This window comes from Octopus sinensis, linkage group LG19 (assembly GCF_006345805.1).
Source record: "Octopus sinensis linkage group LG19, ASM634580v1, whole genome shotgun sequence".
Taxonomy (NCBI): Eukaryota; Metazoa; Mollusca; class Cephalopoda; order Octopoda; family Octopodidae; genus Octopus; species Octopus sinensis.
This window is the reverse complement of record NC_043015.1, coordinates 50,218,427-50,243,042: the sequence shown is the minus strand read 5'-3', so window position 1 is coordinate 50,243,042 and position 24,616 is coordinate 50,218,427. Positions and strand designations below refer to the sequence as shown.

Below are 24,616 nucleotides of genomic sequence, written 5' to 3'. Positions count from 1 at the left end.
ACATGGGGTAAGGGGTAAAGACTCCCTTCGGTCATGAATGACCATGGGATTGCATCTAGAAAGTTCCCCTCAAGGCACAAATCTGGGCAAGGTTGTTTATGGAAGACAGTTGATGTTAGGAAGGGCATCCAGTTGTAAAAACCTTGCCATAACTGACCTCACCTGTGCTTGTGCGACGTAAAAAGCATTAAGTCCACTCTACTGAGTGGTTGGTTTTAGGAAGGGCATCTGGCTGCAAAATTCCTGCCAAAACAGTTACAGAAGTCTGGTGCAGGCTTCTGCCTGGCTGCTTCTTGTCAAACCGTTCCACTCATGCCAGCATGGAAAGCACACCCTAAACGATGATGATGATGAAGAACATAAAAAGTCAAGTAACTGTTGTTGCTGTCAAAGTTTAACTCTAGGTCTATTACATTGACCCCCAGTGCATAACTGGTACTAATTTTATCGACCCCCCCCAAAAAAAAATTTGAACTCAGGACATAAACGGCAGATGAAATATGGCTAAGCATTTTGCTAGCTTGTCGCCTTTCCCCAATACTACTAGTACTACTACTACTAGGTCCAGGCTTGACTGAGCTACCGTGATGCTTACATATTTTCGTTCAGTCACTATTAACCCCAAACTACATTGTCATCCAATGTATTGTGACAGTAGGGAGTAATTTGAGTGAGACTTCTATTTGACCCACTGTAACCATGGGAAAGTAGGTATATACAACTAAGATGATAATGATGAGTAAGGGACCCCCCCCCCTTTTTTTTATATTTTGGTGGGAAGGTACATCCATTCAGTAAGATGACTGTGACCAACATTACAAGTAAAGTAATCAACATTGTACCTATCTTTTATCTTGGTCATTAGGCTACGGCCATGCTGGAGCACTATGTTGAAGAATTTTAACTGAATGAAACAAACCCTGTATTTTCTTTTAAGCCCGGTTCTTATTATATCGATCTCTTTTGCTGAACCACTAATTTGCGGGGGTGTAAACAAACCAACGCCGGTTGTCAAGCGGTGGTGGAGGCAAACATACACAAAGACTCAAACGCATAGATATAAACATGATGGGCTCCTTTCAGTTTCCACCTACCAAATCTACTCAAAAAGCTTTGGTCGGCCCAAGGTGCCACGCAGAGGGACTGAACCCAGAACCATGTGGCCGGGAAGCAAGCTTCTTAGAAATAAAAAAATAGCTATTTTGATTCCAGGGAGAATGTTCTACCCAATCTTTGCTGACTAATACAGATTCAGATATCTTCTACATTATCAAGAAATTATATCTTATCTCTGTTTCAGTATTTCTGTAATATTTTACATAACTCAGGTGTTAAGACCAAATTAAACGAACTAAACTTGTGATTCCTACCTGTTAACTTTGGCTTTACTTTGACCTACTTTTGCTATCAGACGCTCAAGGTGAGCAAAGAACAAAGATAAAGCTATTTTTTTTAAAATGCCATTGAAGACAATTTTGGTTCTTCTGTTGGTTATATTTAAAGATAATCTTAAAAAACCTAGGATGTCATTTGTTCATTTTTACGTTTGTTTTTCCATGCTAGAATGGGGTGGCAATAAGGGCAGGGTGCGACAAGGACGGGGTGGCAATAAGAGCAGCGGTGCGACAAGGGTGGCGGTGCAACAAGGGCGGCGGTGCGACAAGGGCAGCTGTGCGACAAGGGCGGCTGTGCGACAAGGGCGGCGGTGCGACAAGGGCGGCGGTGCGACAAGGGCGGCGGTGCGACAAGGGCGGCAGTGCGACAAGGGCGGCGGTGCGACAAGGGCGGCAGTGCGACAAGGGCGGCAGTGCGACAAGGGCGGTGGTGCGACAAGAGCAGGGGTGGTGATGATGACGGTAGTGGTGATGAAGATGACATTCATGATGATGGTTGTGGTCTCCTTGGTAAATACACCAAACCAAATCCGCATGACATAATGGTCGTTTAGAAACCGATCAACAAATTACTAGTCAGTTCATTACACCATATAAATAGCCAAGTTCTGCTCAATCAGGGATGACCAGGAAGCAGGTACAATCCACCAGCACAGCTAATCCAGATGAAAAGACATCAACTTACCTGTGAATCTAACCTCATGTCAGCAATGGCTTCTGCTGCCGATGATACTGTGGAATCTGTAAAGAACCAAAAAACACATATGTAGTGATGCTGCTGTGTAAGGTTCAGCGCACATGCGCAGAATTGGATTACTTCCAGTTGGCCACCGGAAGTCTTCCTCATGCGCAGGTGCAGGAACTGAATCCTAAAACGCAGATCGCTAAAACATCCATTCTGGCTCAAGCGGCGCTCGAGAACGGGCGTGTCTTGACTTTCTCTCTGAGGACCTCGCCCCAACGAAGCGGGAGCGAACCCGACGAATCGTTTGACTCACAACGAGAAAGCATAGCAATCAGTCCTGCGGATTCGGCTGTCGGTTTCCCCACTAGAGAACACGCGCACTAGTTCTTGATTGTAACCGAGAATAAACCACCATTTACTGTAATCGTAGACCGCCTGACTTTGTCTCTGTTATTCTACCTAAATTGTATACTCTTTTACTCTTTACTCTTTTACTTGTTTCAGTCATTTGACTGCGGCCATGCTGGAGCACCGCTTTTAGTCGAGCAACTCGACCCCAGGACTTATTCTTTTTTTTTTGTAAGCCCAGTACTTATTCTATCGGTCTCTTTTTGCCGAACCGCTAAGTGACGGGGATGTAAACACACCAGCATCGGTTGTCAAGCAATGCTAGGGGAACAAACAGACACACATATATATATATATATATACATATATACGACAGGCTTCTTTCAGTTTCCGTCTACCAAATCCACTCACAAGGCATTGGTCGGCCCGGGGCTATAGCGGAAGACACTTGCCCAAGATGCCACGCAGTGGGACTGAACCCGGAACCATGTGGTTGGTTAACAAGCTACTTACCACACAGCCACTCCTGCGTGACGGTATCAGATCGGACACCCCTCCAGTGTTACCGAATCTGATTCTGTTACACATACATGAGATAAGCTGATATTTCTGTCAGGGCTGGTTTGATTTCATCCCCTAATCTACAGTGAATTCCACGATGAAAACATACCGAAGTGGTATTCTTCATTAAAACTACCTTATTTTGCAGCATGCAAGATGTAGAATACATATAATCTTTCTATATATAAACGGCAAAATGTCTGTGTGTCCCTTATACAAATCCAGTTTTTCAGTTAGAGGGGTTGCACTTTCAATGGTCATTCAAAACCTTCAAAGGGTGGTCGTGCACATCTTTACATTTCCTCAGTCACCCTGCAAAGCCATTAAAAAATCAACAGAAGTGACTTTTTTGTGAATTTTCTATCCAAAACCCAATCAAAATGCACGAAACTTGATACGCTAGCTGCATGTGATTGGTCGGAGATTTTGACAGTACTCACGTGTATGTGCGCACGCATGCGGCTGTATATGCATGCCCTAGTGCTATGACCCGGTGTTGCCGGATCATAGTGCTAGTGTAGAATATATACAGTGTAAACATGTAATCATTCAAACATCATCACTGCCTTTCTGAATCTCGCTGTATTTTCACATGGAATTCTTGGTCCTCTAAAGTTACCATGTCGACCGAGATCTTTTTGGTCGGAAATCTGGGTCTGAAAAAATTCAACTTGCATGCTGGAAAAATTCGGTAAATTGCATGATGATGGCAGCGAATGCCAGTGAAGTCCATTAAACTTCAACATTCTCATCATCATTATTGCAATATTTCTCTAAATGATGACAGGGATGTTTATTAAGCCGTGGCATCTCAATACTGCAAGACAGGTACGTGCCACCTAGGTAGGCAAGGTAGACAGTGCCTACCTTGAATAAAATAGATCGATAGAAACATTTTCCTTCTATGGCAAAATATGCACCTAATTCAATAAAATTATGAAGGTTACTCTGGTTACTATGCATAAAATACAAAATATTTTATTATTTTATAGATTAGGTAGGCATAATTTGCCCCTGCCTTTCAATCTCAGTATTAAAATTACGTATAGTACTGCTGTAGTACACATGCTGCATACATTCCTACAACGTTTTACGTGCTATAAAGGCAGAAATAAATCTGCCTTCACCTCAGTCTCACACCTGTGTTTTGCTTATTTTTTTGTGTTTTTTTACTACACAAAGGTCTCCAACTGCCTATCCTGAGTAATTACTGATGGCACGTACCTGCAACAAGACAGCCACACAGTCTGAAATAACACAGATCTCCCACTGTTTACTGCAGTAAATTGTATTTCCAAATACACATTGCTATCACCATCATCGCTTTGTGTCTCTTTTCCATGTTGGCATGTGTTGACTGGGTCTTGACAGTTGTAATCAACTCCTACTCAGAATTGTTACTCACATAATAGGTGCAGATGTGACTTCCCAACCAGACGGTTTCAAGTTCAGTCCCGTTGTAAGGCACCTTGGGCAAGTGTCTTTTACTATAGCCCCAGGTCGGACAATGCCTCGCAAGTGGATATAGTTAATGGAAACTGAAAGAAGCCCATTGTATGTGTGTGTACTGTTACTTTTTATTATTATTATTATATATCTAAAGATGTATATATCTATATATGTATGTATATATATATATATATATATATATATATATATATATATATATATGTTGAGGCAAGTGAGAATCAAAATTGAAATCGATCAACATCAATGGAAATTGTAGCTGTGATATCAGTGCCGGTGGCACGTAAAAAGCACCATCCGACCGTGGCCGTTTGCCAGCCTCGTCTGGCACCTGTGCCGGTGGCATGTAAAAAGCACCCACTACACTCACAGTGTGGTTGGCGTTAGGAAGGGCATCCAGCCATAGAAACATTGCCAGATCAGATTGGGCCTGGTGCAGCCTTCTGGCTTCCCAGACCCCAGTTGAACCGTCCAACCCATGCTAGTATGGAAAGCGGACGCTAAATGATGATGACAATGATGATACATGACCATACATGTCACATGACCATACACGTCACATGACCATACACGTCACATGACCATACAAGTTTTCTCTCTCACACACTACATCTGATGCCGCTTATACTTCATTTTTCTCCCAAGAAGCTTTCACTGTCGTCGTTCCTTGTCCCCATGAATTTTTTTGATCATGAACGTATGTCGAGAAACATAAATTGAAAAGGAAGCTCTGCTTATTTACCTGCATAATGATGGGTGTCCACCCATCCGCCGTCATCATCATCTTCATCAAGAATCTTCTCTGTCTCTTCTGAATGGTTATCAACCTGTTTAACACGTTTGTAGCAAGGAACTACACATGTGTACAAATTAAAAGACCACAAAAAAAAAAAAAACATAAGATAAATTCATAAATAAGACAAAAAGCAACGTTAAACATTACAATATGAAAGGTGGAAGGAGGGAGGGTGGAAGATGCAATTGTCAGAGGATCTTCTTTTCGTAATTTACTTCGTTATCTTCTTAATTACAAATGATTTTAATCGATGTAGCTGTGATATGGTTGAAGGTTCAAACCCACCGCATGGCACCTTGGGCAAGTGTTTTCAACTACAGAACCAGGCCAACCAAAGCCTTGTGAGTAGATTCGGTAGATGGAAACTGAAAGAAGCCCACCATGTACATCGGTGGTTCCCAAAGTTTTTCGGGCCGTTGCTCCCTTGACACTTGAGCCACATCCCTAGCACCTCCCCTACCACACCACCACCAAAATAAACTTAGGCCACATTCTGCAGCAAATTCAGAACAACAGTATTTCATAAATAAAACTTAACCTAATTGAACCATTATTTTTAGGTGTGTTTACATCCCCATAACTTAGCAGTTCAGTAAAAGGGATCGATAGAATAAGTACTAGGCTTACAAAGAATAAGTCCTGTGGTCAATTTGTTTGACTAAAAGGCGGTGCTCAAGCATGTCCACAGTCAAATAAAAGAAAATATATATCTTTTATCAGTTACCTGTTTCGGTCATTAGACTGTGGCCATGCTGGGGCACTGCCCTGAAGAATTTTTAGTCGAATGAGCCGACCCCAGTACTTTTTTCTTTAAGCCTAATACATATTGGTTTCTTCTGTTGAACTGGTAAGTCATGGGGACATAAACACACCAACACCGGTTGTCAAGCGGTGGGAGTGTAATAGACACCCCCCCACATATATATATATATATATGATGGCTGCAGACTCATGTTTGAGTATTGCCATCGCCTGATCGAAAGTCCTACAGATGCGAAGGCTATGACCAGCCATTTTTGTGATAGGCCTTACTTTTTTTTTTCAAGCGATGTCTGTGCATGAAAGTTTTTTTTTTTAGTAGTTGGGAAAGAATCTGCACAAATCCAATCCCACTCTCCGAACATGGACAACATAAACTCGTAAAGAAGAACTAGTCTAGATTATCAAATATTGTCAATGTCACAGGTTTTCTCTTTCCTAGAGAATTTCCTAAGAGATATTGTGACACTTACAGAAAAGCCACTCACTCCCAGTGGGCCAACTATATATATACTCTCTCTCTGTCTCTCTTTTACTTGTTTCAGTCATTTTGACTGTGATCATGCTGGAGCACTGCCTTTAGTTGAGCAAATCGACCCTGGGACTTATTCTTTGTAAGCCCAGTACTTATTCTATCGGTCTCTTTTGCCAAACCGCTAAGTGATGGGGACGTAAACACACCAGCATCGGTTGTCAAGCAATGCTAGGGGAACAAACACAGACACACAAACACACACATACATATATGTATATATATATATACATATATACGACAGGCTTCTTTCAGTTTCCATCTACCAAATCCACTCACAAGGCATTGGTCGGCCCGGGGCTATAACAGAAGACACTTGCCCAAGATGCCACGCAGTGGGACTGAACCCGGAACTATGTGGTTGGTAAGCAAGCTACTTACCACACAGCCACTCCTGCACCTATATATATATACATATCACACAAGGGGTTTATATAGTTTCCATCTGCCAAATTTCACTCTTCACAAGGCATTGGTCAACTTGAAACTATAACAGAAGACACTTGCCCAAGACACCAACAATGGACTTGATGTGAAAAACCATGTGGTTGCCATGAAGCAGACTTCTTGACCACAAGTACATCATCATCTTTAATAGCCTCACTACAGTGAAACTATACCCCCATGGTTATACAAGTGGGGTTTCAATAGCCAGGGAGAAAAATGGCATTAAGTAGTTTACATTAAAACTTCATCGGGATTCACTTAGTTTCTCCTTGCTACAAAAAGAAAATGGTTAGCACAAAATGATGATGAATTGAAACAGGATCTTGATTGGTCAATCTTATTTACATGGCAGGGACGTAGTCAGTTCTTTTCTCTCTTTTGTTTCAGTCATCTGATTGTGGCCATGCTGGAGCACAGCATTGAAGAGTTTTAGTGGAACAAATTGACCCCAGGACTTCTCTTTACAGCATAGTACTTATTCTATAATCTCTTTTTGCTAAACTGCTAAGTTACAGGGACTTAAACACACCAACACTGGTTGTCAAGCAGTGACAGGGGAACAAACACAGACAGAAAGACGAACACATAGATACACACACACATGGCATGTAAAAAGCACCCACCACACTCACGGAATGGTTGGCGTTAGGAAGGGCATCCAGCTGTAGAAACTCTGCCAGATCAGATTGGAGTCTGGTGCAGCCTTCTGGTTTGCCAGTCCTCAGTCAAACCTTCCAACCCATGCCAGCATGGAAAACGGACGTTAAACGATGACAATGATGATGAGGAGTCAAGGACTGAGGCTGATGGCATTAACTTTCAAAATTGCTGGCCTTGTGCAAACCAGAAACAAATATATTTAGTCCAAACAACATCTTCAAAAAGGCTTTTTAATGTTATTTTTTAGGCATAGGAATGGCTGTGTGGTGAGTAGCTTCCTTCCCAACCACATGGTACCGGGTTCAGTGCCACTGCATGGCACCTTGGGCAAGTGTCTTCTACTATAGCCAGATCCGACTGGAGCCTGGTGCAGCCTCCTGGCTTCCCAGACCCTGGTCGAACCATCCAATCCATCCTAGCATGGAATACAGACATTAAATGATGATGAAGGGCTTCTTTCAGTTTCCATCTTACCAAATCCATTCACAAGGCTTTGGTCGGCTCAAGGCTATAGTAAAAGACACTTGCCCAAGGTGCCACGCAGTGGGACTGAACCTAGAACCATGTGGTTGGGAAGCAAGCTTCTTACCACACAGCCACACCTGTGCCTATTAATCAATTAATCCATAAAACAGAATATACGAAGAAGATGCAGTCCTGCAAACCCAAGTAGGCAGTCAGTAACTCTGAGTAAGAACTCACACAAACTATGATGACTCAGCCGACTCATGCCAGCATGGAAACTAGACGTAAAACAATTATGATGATGATGATTCTGTTCACTTCAACTTACCATTTCTTGTGATGAGGAACTGCTTGTCTTTTGGCAGATAAGGTTTATGTTTCGCCTCGTCTCCAGATGACCACTGCCATGTTGGACAGTGGTGGACCAAATGATCTCCAGCTGCAACAAACTAATAAACAACCGGTCAGCAACACAGAAACAAAGCATTTAACATGGAAACATATTCATAATATATTTCTTTACTGCCCACAAGGGGCTAAACATAGAAGGGACAAACAAGGACAGACAAAGGGATTAAATCGTTTACATCGACCCCAGTGCGAAACTGGTACTTTATTTATCAACCCCGGAAGGATGAAAGGCAAAGTCGACCCAGGCGGAATTTGAACTCGGAAAGTAACAGCAGACGAAATACCGCTAAGCATTTCGCCCGGCGTGCTACCGTTTCTGCCAGCTCGCCATAATAAAGAAGATCATTCTGTGTGTGTGTGCATATCGTTTCTATTATGTTAAACTGTTGTATGTCCAAATTTAGCCAAATGTGGTTTTTTTCAATAGTTTGACCAAAAGCTGGTTCTTTTGGTCAAACTATTGTGTCTCCAGCTTCTTTAGAATGCAAGATACCAAAAACTGTCAAAGTGTAGTATAACAGTTTTACTATGGAATAGCAAAATTACTTTTACATTTTCTGAAAAAGCAATGTTTTGGACTTACAACTCTTTTGCATAATAGCTACTATACACACACACACACACACACACATATATATATATATATACACACATACATACATATATATGGAAATGTAAACTACATATATATATATATATTCTTTTATTCTTTTCTTTTACTTGTTTCAGTCATTTGACTGCAGCCATGCTGGAGCACCACCTTTTAGCTGAAGAAATCAACCCCAGGACTTATTCTTTGTAAGCCTGGTACTTATTCTATCGACCACTTTTACCGAACTGCTAAGTTATGGGGATGTAAACACATCAACACCAGTTGTCAAGCAATGGTGGGGCTGGAGGAACAGAGACAGACACAAAAATATATAAATATATATATGATGAGCTTCTTTCAGTTTCCCTCTACCAAATTCACTCACAAGGCTTTGGTCAGCCCAAGGCTTACAGAAAACACTTGCCCAAGGTGTACCATGCAGTGGGACTGAACCCGGAACCATGTGGTTGGGAAATAAGCTTCTTACCACACAGCTACACCAGCGCCTATACACACACACACACACAGGGTGTGGTGAATAACACTGACATCTCATTTGAACAGATATATTTACCAAAATTACATACAGATATCTTGAAATACTAAATAGTAAATTTATTCAATAAAATTGCCATTGGCTAGAGAACTTCGAAATCTCCTGCAACTCTTCTGGACGGTCTCCTTGTTTAAGTTGGTCAATGCTGCCATAATCCTTGCCTTCAGTTCATCATTGGTGCCACAAGGAGTTTTGTTCATCTCTCGTTCAACTGCCCCCCACTCATAATAATCAAGTGGGTTGCATTCTGGGGAGTTAAGTGGCCAGATATTAGGGGTGATGTGGTCACAGAAATTGTCTGACAGCCATGACTGGGCTCTCCTACTTGTGTGGCATAGTGCAGAGTCCTGTTGCCTGACATAGGGTCTTCCAGTGGCCACCCTCTTAACCCAGGACAGCACTACTTCCTCCAGGCACTTGATGTAGGCCTCCGTGTTGAGCCTGAGGCCATGTGGGAAGATTACTAGTGATCACACCAAACACCATGATGGTGACTGGACGTTTGATTTTATCACTCTTAGTACTCAGACTGACACCCAAACTTTCTGAAATGTTTGTATTACAGCTTCCAGCACAAATGCCAAACAGTACAGCATATTGTTTCCAAATTTCAGGCAGAGTGACAAACGCTTCCCCTAGGTTTGGTTATCCCAAGTGTTGGATGAGTATCCTGTCATGGGGACATCAAGGAAACCTCGTATTTGTTTATTAGACGACTGCTTGAGACTCCAAACAAATAACACTGTTGTAGTATAATACAGAATGGTGTGTGACTTTTACCTGAGAATGTACTTTAACCCTTTCATTACTGTACTTATTTTGAGATGCTCTGTGTTTCTTTCAATTAATTTTAAATATAACAAAGAATTTAGTAAAATAGCTCAGTTATCATTCAGCTAGTGTTAGGAACATAAATTGTGACTAAGGTTTGGTGGAAGATTTTAATTCAGAACTTATGGAAACAAGACATTTGTACTCAGAACCAGAGCTGGTTTCAGCCATGTTGGTAACGAAAGGGTTAAGAATGTAAAAATATAAAAACAAAGCTATGTAGTCCTATAGGCCGACTTGCAACCAAATCGACTTATGACCAGTCAGTCGGAACCAATCGTGGTTGTAAGTCGACAACAACCTGTAATTGTTCGTCTCTTCAGCTTTAATATTATTCTTGTTTTAGTGTGTTCTTTGTGTGAAATCCTTTGTTACATCCTGTGACCTCTTCAGAATAGATAAAACAGAACAGGAGGAGACACATGGGATGGAGAATCACTGAAGAGGTCACAGGACATGTAACGAAAGATTTCCAGACAAAGGACATCAAAATAAGAATAATAATAATGAAGTGGTTAATTGGCAAAAATATGACCATCCCCAACTATAACAGTAATATAAATAGTTTTACTAAAGGGCCAGTCTTGAACCTCCTGAAGTTTGAAGACTAGAGGCCTTTCATTCAGTCAACCTTTTGAAAGGAGAGAATATGGCTTGTTTCTGAAATTTCCCCATCTTCTCACAATTATGCAATTCAATGCATATGTGACTGTGTGATTGAAAAGCTTGGCTTGCTTCTCAACCATGAGGTCTCAGGTTCAGTCCCACTTTGGGTAAGCATCTTCTACAAAAGCCCCAGGCCTTCTAAGTGGATTTGGTAAATGGAAACTACAAGACGAAAGCAGGGGAGCTCCAAAAGGGGTCTCAGGGAATAGTGTCCCTGCCTTCCTGAGCTAGTTTTCCATCGCATTTCTAGAAATCTTGGTAGAGGCCTTGGTCTCGGGACCATTCATGTCTAGAAACTGAGGTTGGGGGGTAAGCAAGGGCATGCACCCCATAGAAAATCCAGTGCCAAAAAAGCCTCCTGATAGCAAAGGAAAATGGGCACCAGCCAGCCCGAAGATTGGGGTGGGCTGCACCAGCCTACCTCGGTTGCTATGGCATCGAGGTAGATCCGGTCACCCAGATTTAAAACACTGGATGATGATGATGAAGCCCATTGTATATTATTTACGTGTGTACCCTTGCCTTGACATTGTGTTATGATTGTGATTGAGAATCACCATCGTAGAAGTGATGTGAATTTGCAGCCTTCCATAAAACACATCTGGACGGGGGGAAATATTACCTTGTTCGCAAACAAGTGAGAGTTGGTGACAGGAAGGGCATCCAGCTGCAGAAAATCTGCATCAATAAATACCCTCTGATCCATGTAAACATGGAAAAGTGAACATTAAACATCATCATCATCGTAAGGCCCTGTTGAATGACTTCTGAGAAAAGAGTTTGAAATCAAAAGAAGCCAGAAAACTGCTAATTCAGAAATTCAGTCAGTACAAATTCCCATGCATGAAGTTGTTCTTAAACCTTTCTCCATCAATTCCAAAGAAGAAAAAGACTAAAATGATCCAAACAGCTCATGAAGCCTCTTAAATTTGATTCATTTGTACCATGAGCCAAGGGAGTCTTCGCATGATTACCCAACATGCTAAAAATAGCAGCACCGAATCTTCTTAGAAATCACATCCTATTCTATTACGAAAAAGGATGACATGTTGAATAACATGGTTCTGGTTCACTGTATCTTGGAGTAAGATTGGATGGTCAAATCTGGAAAGCTTTTGAACAGAGTTCCACTGGACCCCAGCTGAATCCTCACTTCCACTATTCTTTATTCTGCACAGCTTCAGATCAAGACCACAATTCTTAGAATCTTTCCTCTACCCCCTTGCACATTCTAGAACAAAGTTTGTCAACCTATTTCTCTTAGAATAACCATTTATCGTGTCTGGCAATGTTGATGTATCTTTTGTGAAGAATAGATTCTGAAATGGTTGGATACCATAAAACAGACAATAGTTTGGTACCATTTTATGCTTGCCATAAAACAGACGATGGATAATTCATTGTGTGATGGTGGCAACAAGCAGGCAGAATCGCTACAGTTTTGAACAAAGCGCTCAGTGACATTTCTTGACTTGTTTTACGTTCCGAGGTCAAATACCACCAAGGTCAATTTTACCCTTCATCCTTTTGAGGGTCAATAAAATTAAAGTAGCAGTCAAGTACTAGGGTCATTGTAATCGACTGAAACTTTGAAATTGTGGGCCTTGTGCCAAAATTTTAAAGAATTATATTTGGAAGGGCAGAGAAATAGTTGAGTTGTGAAAGGGTTGGACAAAATGCTATGCTGAGAGAGTAAAGAATATCAAGAACCAAACTACATCGATTCTTTATATTTACTGTTCTAGTATCACCAAGGTTGGCTTTGCCCTTCACATGCTGAGCTTCATAAGATAAAGTAACAGTCAATGCCAGTACCACGTGACTGGCCCTCGTGCTTGTGGCATGTAAAAAGCACCCACTACACTCTCGGAGTGGTTGGCGTTAGGAAGGGCATCGAGCTGTAGAAACCCTGGTGCAGCCTTCTGGCTTGCCAGTCCTCAGTCAAACCTTCCCACCCATGCCAGCATGGAAAACGGACGTTAAACGACGACAATGAAGATGATGATGATGAGTCAAGGACTGAGGCTGATGGCATTAACTAAAATCACTCTTTCAAAATTGCTGGCCTTGTGCAAACCAGAAACAAATATATTTAGTCCAAACAACATCTTCAAAAAGGCTTTTTAATGTTATTTTTTAGGCATAGGAAGGGCTGTGTGGTAAGTACCTTGCTTCCCAACCACATGGTACCTTGGGCAAGTGTCTTCTACTATAGCCTCGGGCTGGCCAAAGCCTTGTGAGTGGATTTGGTAGATGGAAACTGAAAGAAGCCCATCGTATATATGTATATGTTATGTATATGTGTGTGTATGTGTGTGTATGTTTGTGTGTCTGTGTGTATGTTTGTGTGTCTGTGTGTCTGTGTGTCTGTGGTCTGTGTGTGTATGTCTGTGTGTGTATGTTTGTGTGTGTATGTTTGTGTGTGTATGTTTGTGTGTGTATGTTTGTGTGTGTATGTCTGTGTGTGTATGTCTGTGTGTGTATGTCTGTGTGTGTATGTCTGTGTGTGTATGTCTGTGTGTGTATGTCTGTGTGTGTATGTCTGTGTGTGTATGTCTGTGTGTGTATGTCTGTGTGTGTGTGTCTGTGTGTGTGTGTCTGTGTGTGTGTGTGTCTGTGTGTGTGTGTCTGTGTGTGTGTCTGTGTGTGTATGTCTGTGTGTGTGTATGTCTGTGTGTGTGTGTATGTCTGTGTGTGTGTGTATGTCTGTGTGTGTATGTCTGTGTGTGTATGTCTGTGTGTGTATGTCTGTGTGTGTATGTCTGTGTGTGTATGTCTGTGTGTGTGTGTCTGTGTGTGTGTGTCTGTGTGTGTGTGTCTGTGTGTGTATGTCTGTGTGTGTATGTCTGTGTGTGTATGTCTGTGTGTGTATGTTTGTGTGTGTATGTCTGTGTGTGTATGTCTGTGTGTGTATGTCTGTGTGTGTATGTCTGTGTGTGTATGTCTGTGTGTGTATGTTTGTGTGTGTATGTTTGTGTGTCTGTGTTTGTCCCCCCAACATCGCTTGACAACCAATGCTGGTGTGTTTACGTCCCCGTAACTTAACAGTTTGGCAAAAGAGACCGATAGAATAAGTACTAAGCTTACAAAGAATAAGTCCTGGGATCGACTTGTGGCCATGCTGGAGCATGACCACAGTCAAATGACTGAAACAAGTAGAAGAGTAAACGTCACCATCATTTAATGCCTGTTTTCCATGCTGGAATATACCAAACAAAATACTATCAACTAAACCTGATGAGAGATGCACCATTGAAAAGAAGTTGGTTATGATTATTTCACAGTTTCAGTCAACATCTTCATCATTTATCATCTGTTTTCCATTCTAGCATGAGTAAGATGGTTTGGCTGCAGCTGGTAAGCCAGAGCTACACCAAGCTCCAGCCAGTTTTGGCTTGGTTTCTCTGATAGGATGTCATTCCTAACCCTAACCACTCCAGAGTGTACTGGGTGCAGTTTACATGTCACCAATATGGGGGCCTTATATGTGTCGCCGAGACAGGATCTGCTTACATATCACCAAGACGGGTGCTGCTTACATGTCACCAAGATGGATGCTGTTTCCATGTCACAGTCACAGGTGCCCCTTTTATGTGTCACAGACATGCACACCCCATTTACATGTCACAAACACGTGTGCCGCTTTTACATGTCACAGGCATGTGTGCCCCTTTTACGTGTCACAGGCATGTGTGCCCCTTTTACGTGTCATAGGCATGTGTGCCCCTTTTATGTGTCATAGGCATATGTGCCCCTTTTACGTGTCACAGACATGCACACTCCATTTACATGTCACAAACATGCGTGCCCCTTTTACATGTCACAAACATACATGCCTTTCATGCATGTGTCACAGACACAAGTGCCTTTTACATGTCACCAGCACAGGTGCCTTTTATGTGCCACCAGCACAGGTGACAAAACCTCACGTGCTGCTGTAATTTCTCTTCCATACTCTTACGGGTACACACACCCTGGTCTTTCTTTGTGTAGCCTCCGTAAAGCTACACAAGCAAATACAAACATCTCAGAATTCCCCAGATAAGTTTTGCAGTGGAACACAGAGAGCATTATTAAAGCGACAAATGCCTGTAAAATACTAACCTCTTCAGGAGTTACAACGCCAGTTTCTTTGAATTTGGATTCCTGCCAAAGACAAAACAAAACAATTAATAACAGAGTAGAAGAATGATTCACAGCAATAAAAAGTCAAAATTCATAGAAATATCTTATATAACCTAATTATCATTCTCTCTCTCTCTCTACCTCATTTGTTCTACAAAGTTTAAATACTATCTTACTAGATAGTGCTTTTTTTTAGACTTTCCTAATCAGAAAATGAACAGCAGATTGTTAATCATTAAACTTATCAATTTATCATGATTTGCAAATCCACACAATTTCAATAAAAATAAAATGGAAACTCTAATTTTTTTTTTTCTTTCTTCTGAAATCATTCTCTCAATTCCAAACATTCCAATTTGAACTTTTACAATTTTCGTTATTATTTATTAATTATATTTCCTGTCTGTGGAGTCAATAAATTGTTAATATTGAGGTCAATATAATCAACCAAGTCCCTAAGCTTTAAATTTGTAGGCGTTTTTCTTTCATTCTTTTTTTTTTTGTGCTAAAACAGAAATAATATTATTTATTATTTAATAACTCTACAATTTAGACCGAGAACAATATAGCTGGATAGTATCCATAAATTTTGTTGATCGCACTCGGGAATCCAACCAAAAAAATCTAATGACAGTCGCTTCTGATAGGAGGTGCCTGAGGACTATCCTAAGAATCATGGGCGGAGATGGACAGACAGTTTATTTGTTTCAAAATTAACCATCATCTACATAGGACTACACTTAAAACAACGGATACACTTATTTTAAGATGGTTAAATGTGATATAAGGGAGTTTTGCTGCTATTTCTTGCAGGTTGCATGATCACATATAGGCTCCCTTGTTAATTCATAAAAATTTTATATGGAATTTGAAGAAATGGTAAGACATAGACTTTGATCTTTAAAAAAAAAAATGATACCTCTCACAATATAGAAACATTTCTCATGGCACCAGCTGACAAAATGGAAAAGGTGTTGGTTTGGATGATAGCCAGAATGAGTCTCAGGAACAGCCACTTTGACTCACAGCAATCTCTTCCCCAATAGTGGAGAACAGGGATATGGTCCAGGGGTCAAGAATGCTGGATGTCTCAACTGCTACAGGCTCGACCATAAACCTGTCAGAGAGCAACCGATACCATGACAGTTTCTTTTTCCCATCTGTCATTTCTCTTACCCAAATACAGACAGTCTTGCCTCTCACAATATAAAAACATTTTTCACAGTACGAGCAGACAAAAATGGAAAAGGCATTGTCCTGGAAGACAGCAAGGAAGATGCGCAAGAACAGCCATTCTGACTTACAGGGGTTACACTTGCGGACAGCAGTCTCTGCCCCAAACTCTACTCAGATGGGAGATAACATTGGTTCTCCTCTGATGACCACAGTTAAATTGTCTGGTTAAAGATAATATTTTTAAAAGAATATAAAGGTAAAGAGGGTAAAATTTATGTCAAATTTTAAGCTATCACAATGTTAATGTTTCCAATGTAATAGAGGCAGCTGTAAACAATGGCATCTTCCAAAACCAAGAATCTCTTTCTGTCTCTCACACTTTCTTTCTTCTCAATGACCATCAGTACAGTTTCCATAAAATCAGATCCAATGATGGCCCACTCTCCTCTGTGACCCACCAGCAAGGCTCTTGAGTTGGAGAAATTTGGTAAAAATAATGACTGACATTAGGAAGGGCCCCTAGCAGTAGAAACCATGTCGAAGTTGACATGGAAGACAATGTGGGTCTGAGGCTCATTTGATTCCGTCAAACCATCCAACCCATCCATGCCAACATGGAGAGCAGACATTAACCCTTTAGCATTCAGATTACAGTCATTAATTAAGACTTCCTTTAGTTATGAATGACCATGGGATTGCACTTAGAATGTTCCCCTCCGAAGTTCAAGTCTGGGAAAGGTTGTTTATGGAAGACCAGTAGTCCCCCATGCATACCAGCCTCCCCACTCCATGCGACCGATGTTATCCAAGGGAAAAGACAAAGGCCGATACAGTGATATCGCAACTTATTTCTACAGATGAATGACCTGAAACAATGTAAAATGAAGTGTCTTGCTCAAGAACGCAACACAGCCTGGTCCAGGAGTCAAATTCACTACTGTATGATTGTGAACCCAACACTACCCACTGAGCCATGTACCTTCACCAGATTACTGTCAAATGCAATGCTTATTTATTCACATTGTTTTGAATTAATCCTGCATTATATTTTAGCTTCATGATTTCAATGATGTGATTGTTTATTTTTAGACTGACATTGTAGGGATGAGGTGGTGAAGCATGACCTTCGAACATTGGGCCTCACAGAGGCAATGACCTCTGGAAATATGCTGTGCTTGTGGCCTATGCCAGGGGTGTAGCCAGTCCACTTATGCGTGCCTTTCCTTCAGTGGACACTAAAATCTGCTTGCGAAGACCTGTTGAGGCAAGTGAAATCGAAATCAAATTTGATGACTGGCATCCATGCTAGTGGAGCGCTAAGAGTACCATACAAGTGAGATCGTAGCCAGAGCAACAAGCCAGTCTCCGTGCCAATGGCACGTTAAAAACACCATTCGAGCGTGATCGTTACCTGTGTCGCCTTACTAGCACTTGTGCTGGTGGCACGTGAAAAAACATTTAAGCGAGGTCATTGCCAGTGCCGCTGGACTGGCTCCTGTGCAGGTGGCACATAAAAAGCAGCATTTGAGCGTGGCCATTGCCAGTACCGCCTGACTAGCCCTCGTGCCGGTGGCACATAAAAGCACTCACTGCACTCTTGGAGTGGTTGGCGTTAGGAAGGGCATCCAGCTGTAGAAACTCTGCCATATCAGATTGGAGTATGGTGCAGCCATCTGGTTCACGAGACCTCAGTCAAATCGTCCAACCCATGGTAGCGTGCAAAGCGGATGTTAAAGGATGATGATGATGAGTGAGAGACTGGATCTAACTAGTTTGTACACAAACAGGTAGAATATTTGGGTCAGATTTGGCTGGTTTAATTGCTAATGGGTTAAATAATAATAATGATGATGATGATGAATGTTGTTGTAAACCCACATCAACAAAGCTTTCAACTATGTCTGGCATGTGAATCTTTCACCAAAACTGTCTGTTGATAAGTTCCATCCATCCTGTAACTTCTGAATCTGTAGCTTCCAATCAGATCACTCCACTGCTGCATATGGTGATGGAACTCTTTCAGTTCTTCATCCTACCAATTCTATCGTGTCCTAGGGTTTGGTTTGGTCTGGTCACCCACTCCCTTCTTGCCATGCATTAATGGCTGACTTGCTTGCTACCCCCAACAAAACCCACTTACACAGACACTGTTATCTTTCATTCTCACCTAACATTTCCGCACCCTGCATCATTCTCCTAGCAACCTAGGCATGCTACACCAAATCCACACCAATTCCATTAATGAAAATGTCAAACTGAGTTCTACCAATCTTGTCTCTTTCAGTAGCAACAAAAACCATATTACTCATATTAACAAAACACCATTGCACACTCTTCATTGATCAGCTAGAGGCCCCAATATGGTTCCAACTGTGAGGGTCTCATTATCATTAAGGATCTCTCCTGGCAAAAGCACAATTTTAATGTTGTTGAGACTTACCGATGCCAGCACCACCTTGACTGGCTTCCATACCAGTGAATGTAAAAAGCACCATCCGATCGCGGTCGATGGCAGCTCCTCTGGCCCCTCTCGGAGTGGTTGGCATTAGGAAGGGCATCCAGCTGTAGAAACACTGCCAGATCAGATTGGGGCCTGGTGCAGCCTCCTGGCTTCCCACACCCCAGTCGAACCGTCTAACCCATGCCAGCATAGAAAACGGACGTTAAACGATCATGATGACTTATACCAACAACTAGTCCTTCTCTTCGGGGCTAGAAGGTATTTCAGCTCCCAACAATTATTGTTACTCTACAAAGCTGAGCTGAGGACCTCAAATGAAGTGTTGTTCTCACATCATAGGGTAGTATTTCTGCAGCACACATGGAGAAACAGTGCTCCACATCTAGAAAAGGGTTGCGCAACTGACTGACATAAAAAAAATAAAAAAACACTCGCAGATATGTTCCAGCCTCTAACTCGCAGACATTCTATCCCCTCTGCTTGTCCATCATTATCATCATCATTTAACATCCACTCTCCATGCTGGCATGGGTTAGATCGTTTCACTGGAACTGGTAAGCCAGAAAGCTGCACCAGGTTCCAGTCTGATTTGGCATACTACTACTACTACTACACTAATGGCCTCTGCTCCTTGGAGTCGACTAGGCCTAAGCTACCTCCACTCAACCACTCCCTACCCACACGCCTCTCCTCCTCTCATCACCCTTTGTTGCAGTAGTCGAGCCCCCCACCAAGCCCCGCACTACCCACTACACTCAATCCTTCGCAATACGTTGGTCCCCTGGGATTTTTCCTGCAGGTGTTGGCTTACAAAAGGTTCGAGAGGAACAGTAATGACATCAACCTCACTGGAGTACGACAACCTGCAAAGACCACGGACACTGCTTTTTCCTCCCAGACTCAACAAGAAAAAGAAGAAAGAAAAAGGCGGGTTTCCTACGATTCTGTGACGGGCATTGCTCTAGCTGTTTAGCGAACCTTGACTGAGCAGATCTGTGATTAAATGTATTCCAGCAGCAACGATCCTTTATTAACGATCCACCTCCTTTATTACTGTGTACATTACATTGTCCAATGCGTCCTTCTAAATTTAAAATGGTAGGATGTCATTTAAGGATAATTAAACTGCTATTTCTAGGCGCCCATCTTCATGCGCAATTCAAATTCAAAACCGGTAGCTGATGATGTTTACAGAATAAAAACCCATAGGAAAAACTGTTCAAGTCTCAAGACCAAAAATGATTCAATGAAACCTAACCAGTATGTACAAGGGCATAAGAATCTGTGGGGGTACATTAACATGCACCCCAACATGTATTTATACACTTGCAAAGCGATCCTGGGCCTTAAAAATGTTTCTAACACTTAACGAAAAGCCTCCTTAGCTGGTTTGTCTCTGGTGGATGTTATTGTTTACCTGTAAGTCAGACCTGAATGAGCAGACTTCAGAGGCGTCCCAGCTGTGACCACTTCATCTTTTGTTTTAATATGTAGAACTTTACCGCACAAAGTAACCGTCCTTCTTAACACAGTAGGAGATTTGGCGGTTGTTTCTAGTAGGACGAACGACCACGTAAGTACCTGTGACAAATATTTAGCCGCAGGACACCTTTGAGAGAGCAGGCCTTTGATACAAAGCCTTCTACCCGTATCGATCTCATCTTTCTGCGAGTCTATCTATGCCTCATCTAATGTGTCCTTTCATTTCCTTGAATAGTGTTATTCCAGGTAAAGTTGGTTCCTATTTCTAGCAGGTCGATCAACTACGTTGGCGTGTGTGTATGTGTGTGACATGTTAAGTTATTTTAGGTGGAGACAACCTGCCCGTCCAACTAATTAGCGACCGATAGAAATGGTTTAGAGCCGGTTTGATCATGAAAACATTTGCAAAAAAATAGTTGATGGCTTTTACTTAATGCTCTATAATATTTGTTTATACATTTTAGGATACTAAAATAAAAAATTGATAAAATAGCATTTTGAAATACGAAACCTGGTCAATTTAAATTTGAATGTAGTGTTACGATTGATTATGTAGCAATATGAGGTGCTATCTAACACTAATACGATACCGTTTATCGGACAGCCTGTATTTGAAGTGATTAAATATTTGATTTATTATCGATATCTACCTTCGATTTGTCAGTATTTATTATCAGTATATATCTCACTGGGGGGACAACACTATTAGATATTATGTATCTATCCTGTCCACCGTTTTTTCGTTATGGTGACTTCTAATTTGACAACGCACGCAGAATCGATCGGAAAATGCGAGCCATTCATACCTGGACGGGTCTTACAAAGCAACCACCTTGCTCGGAGCTTGAAAGAGAGAGGTGGAGGGGGGGACAAAATTCGGTTTCCCTCAAAACACATTAACATAATATGTTAGTGAGGTGTAAATCTGTAATCACTGAACCATAGAAGAAAGAAACTCAATCATTTCTACCCAGGGATTCACAGTTTCTTGGTTACGTATCCGTACAGAACTTGACATACAAGAAAGCAAGCCATTAGGGAATTAAACGAAGAGTTATCTTTCTAATTAACAACCGAAAAGAAGAAAAATAACAGAAATACAAAGAAATGAAGACCCGACTACTATAAGTGCCTACGTCATTGATTTTCGAGTAACAAGCACTTTAAATAGGGTACCTAATTAACAGATGTTTAATTAACAGGGGTTTAGAAATTGCGAATGGATGAAGCTATGAGGAAATTTTTCTCGTTCAGAAACCAACAGAAACTTTCTGTGAAGTTAATGAAATTAGCATCTTCTTGGAGCTAAGAGGTACGGGTTCGCATACTGCCTTAGTAAAGGACCTCAGTGTGGACCTAGTAAACGATACATTTCTGTCAAATCAAGGAGCCAGCTATATATGTATATATGTCAAGGAATCAACAGAAGGAAAGAGAAATTATAATTTGGGCTAGGAAAAAATTAGCAATTTTTTTTTAATGTAATGAACAATTAGGGTTAAAGGTTGTTAATAAGATGAATAAGTGTTTTAAATTAACCATAACTTCCAACAAAACAAATAGTACTAATGTTGTTGTTCAAAATATTTGATGTCGTTTATTGACTGACAATAAATGAATTGTAAGTAATGATAATACAATATATATATATATAGTGTTACATGTAGGCGAGACATAGACCCACCTACATGATATGTGTGTAGTGACTGAAGACCTGAAGGTTTCGTGCCGAAGTTTTTGATAAATGCTTTGGCACGACCCCTAGATCTTTGACTCACCTATGATACACATCTATATATATATATATATATAGCCAGATAACCGAAGAGATGGTGTTGTGGATTTCCACTTCGGCATCTGAAACTCAGAGTTTTATCTTGACTATTGAGTAATGTAACATATTATTTTATAGATAAATTTCCTCTATTTACATAATATTGAGGTCTCTTTCTTTCTTTTGTTATCTTACCGTTTTTACCAATATATATATATATATAACATATATATATAGACACATATGTACACACGAACATATGTGTGGTTGTGTTCTAACTTTTTCTAGTGATTTGTTTTTTTTCTTCTGTCTGATTTATATTTCCTGGATTCGTTCAGGGTTGTTACAACGTCAGGTGAAGAATGTCAGTAGACAGACTCCGGGAAAAGGTTTCCGATAACAGTTAACTGTTGATATCAGAATAATTTCAGACATCATTAGATGTCAAAACTGGCCCTGAAAGCTACAAGTTGACTAAGATGAGAGAAATCCCAAATTATCTTCACCAAAATTATATAATTAACCATCATCACTTCTAAAATGGTTTTCGCTCTGTGGTTCTTGCCACGTTGGCTGGGAAAAAAAGGCGAACCTTAAAATTCTACAGAAACAACCAATAAAATATTCACTTCGATGCAAGAATATTTACTGGGGGATAATCAGTCAGATCTTTTTAAATATTGATAATAAATTAATATTAACAACAGATGATATCAATTAAAGAAGAAATCTATCAAGATAAATGGAAATTTATTACATATATATATATATATACATATATATATATATATGAGTAGCAATATATATTGTGTTATCTTACCTTTAGAACAGGTGTCAGGTATCCTGCAACTCCAAGGGCCGTCCCCTTTACAGCATTTATCATACTCTGCATTGTGGAAATAATTGGGAAGAGAAAACACCACGAGATACGAAGAAGCAAAAATAAGCGATGAAATTACGGTGTAGCTGGTAACAGAGACAAACGTCTCACAAAAATAATTCTTTCAGTAAAATTTCAACTCTTTCAGACAATCACGGATGTTTTTTTTTTTTTTTTGTGGAATTTTAAATAAAAATTAATTAATTAATTATATTTAATTAAACGTTTTGATTTCGTTCCACTGTATACTGCGATTCAATGAAGAGTAAATTTAAATTTTCTCATTCAAACTATACAGCTGGTGTGACAGTTGTTTCATCAGATATCCCACCTGGATATTTCGTCAGTCAATCTTGGAGATAAATATAAAGTTAGAACAATTGAAAAATTGTTCTTAGGAAGCTTTATATATATATATTTATATATAATATTAATTCAGGTTCTTCTGTTGACGAGGAAAATTAACCATTGAGGGGGAAAGTCTGTTTTTTTTGTCTCTCGATTTTGCTCCGAACTGAAATAAAAAGGAGACTTTTTTCCATTCAGTTTCCAGTCTGGTTGTCACCTTGACTGTGAATCTATCAACGGTTCTTGTTTTTCTTTTTCTTTCGTTTTTTTTCCGATAGAGAACTTAACAACGAAGGGTCTTTTTTTTTAATCCTTTCTCGTCCTTTTTTTTAAAGAAATTACATCACCGTTCCCACTACTACAAGTGGGATAAGACGACAACCTTTACCCTTTTAAGAGAGATTCTCTCGACCAAAAACTCTGTTCTCCATTCTCCTCCCTTGACTGATATTTTATACTGACAATATTTCACAATACTGACCACGACCGATACTTAATATATATATATATATATATATATATATATATATATATATATAAATTCGGTACCTTGTTTTCGTGGAAAGCAGAAGGATAGAAAAATAGGGTGTGATCTTCGTTAAAAAAGGAAAACTTGACGAGAAGGTAAGAAGTGAAAACGATAACAGACGCCGGTATATATTTCCAGGACCCCTTTTCCTTTTCCTGTTTTAATCCCCGAAATATATATATATATGTAATTATGAATTATTCGAGACCCTGCCAAGCTTGTGTAGAACAAGCGTGAAGCAGCCAACTAAGCTTCTCACATCAGCTGGGTCAATTGAATTATCTGCCCTTGGTAGGAGTAAACTTCCGCACACAAATATAGATATACAACATCCGCTAGATGTGACTATTACGACATCTTACGTAGGTCTTAAAGTACGACTTCCGATATGTATTTATTACATATAACTTCTGCTACATAACTATTACATTACGTCTAACATATGTCTTTAAAATATGACTTCTGCTCCACGGCTATTACGACTTCTTACATTTGTCTTAAAATGTTACTTTCGTTACATAACTATTACAGCTTATATATATATATATATATATATATATATATATATATAATATATATATATATATATATATATATATATAGATATATATATATATATATATAAAGCGAAAGTAATATTTTAAGACATAGATATATATATATTTATATAT

The 24,616-nt window shown here is 40.3% G+C and overlaps 1 protein-coding gene across 1 annotated transcript in view; it reads right to left on the bottom strand.

Annotated features, from left to right (window-relative positions):
* The window catches only part of LOC115222155 (ubiquitin-like-conjugating enzyme ATG3), a 44,547-nt gene extending 20,319 nt beyond the window's left edge, over nucleotides 1-24,228 (bottom strand). The window contains exons 1-5 of the mRNA XM_029792297.2: nucleotides 23,009-24,228; nucleotides 15,275-15,316; nucleotides 8,443-8,563; nucleotides 5,198-5,308; nucleotides 2,080-2,135 (exon numbers count right to left, since the gene is read on the bottom strand). Coding sequence (XP_029648157.1) covers nucleotides 2,080-2,135; nucleotides 5,198-5,308; nucleotides 8,443-8,563; nucleotides 15,275-15,316; nucleotides 23,009-23,080 — 402 coding nt within the window. The 5' untranslated portion in view covers nucleotides 23,081-24,228. The remainder of the gene's footprint in view (nucleotides 1-2,079; nucleotides 2,136-5,197; nucleotides 5,309-8,442; nucleotides 8,564-15,274; nucleotides 15,317-23,008) is intronic.
* Between the last annotated feature and the right edge of the window lie 388 nt (nucleotides 24,229-24,616).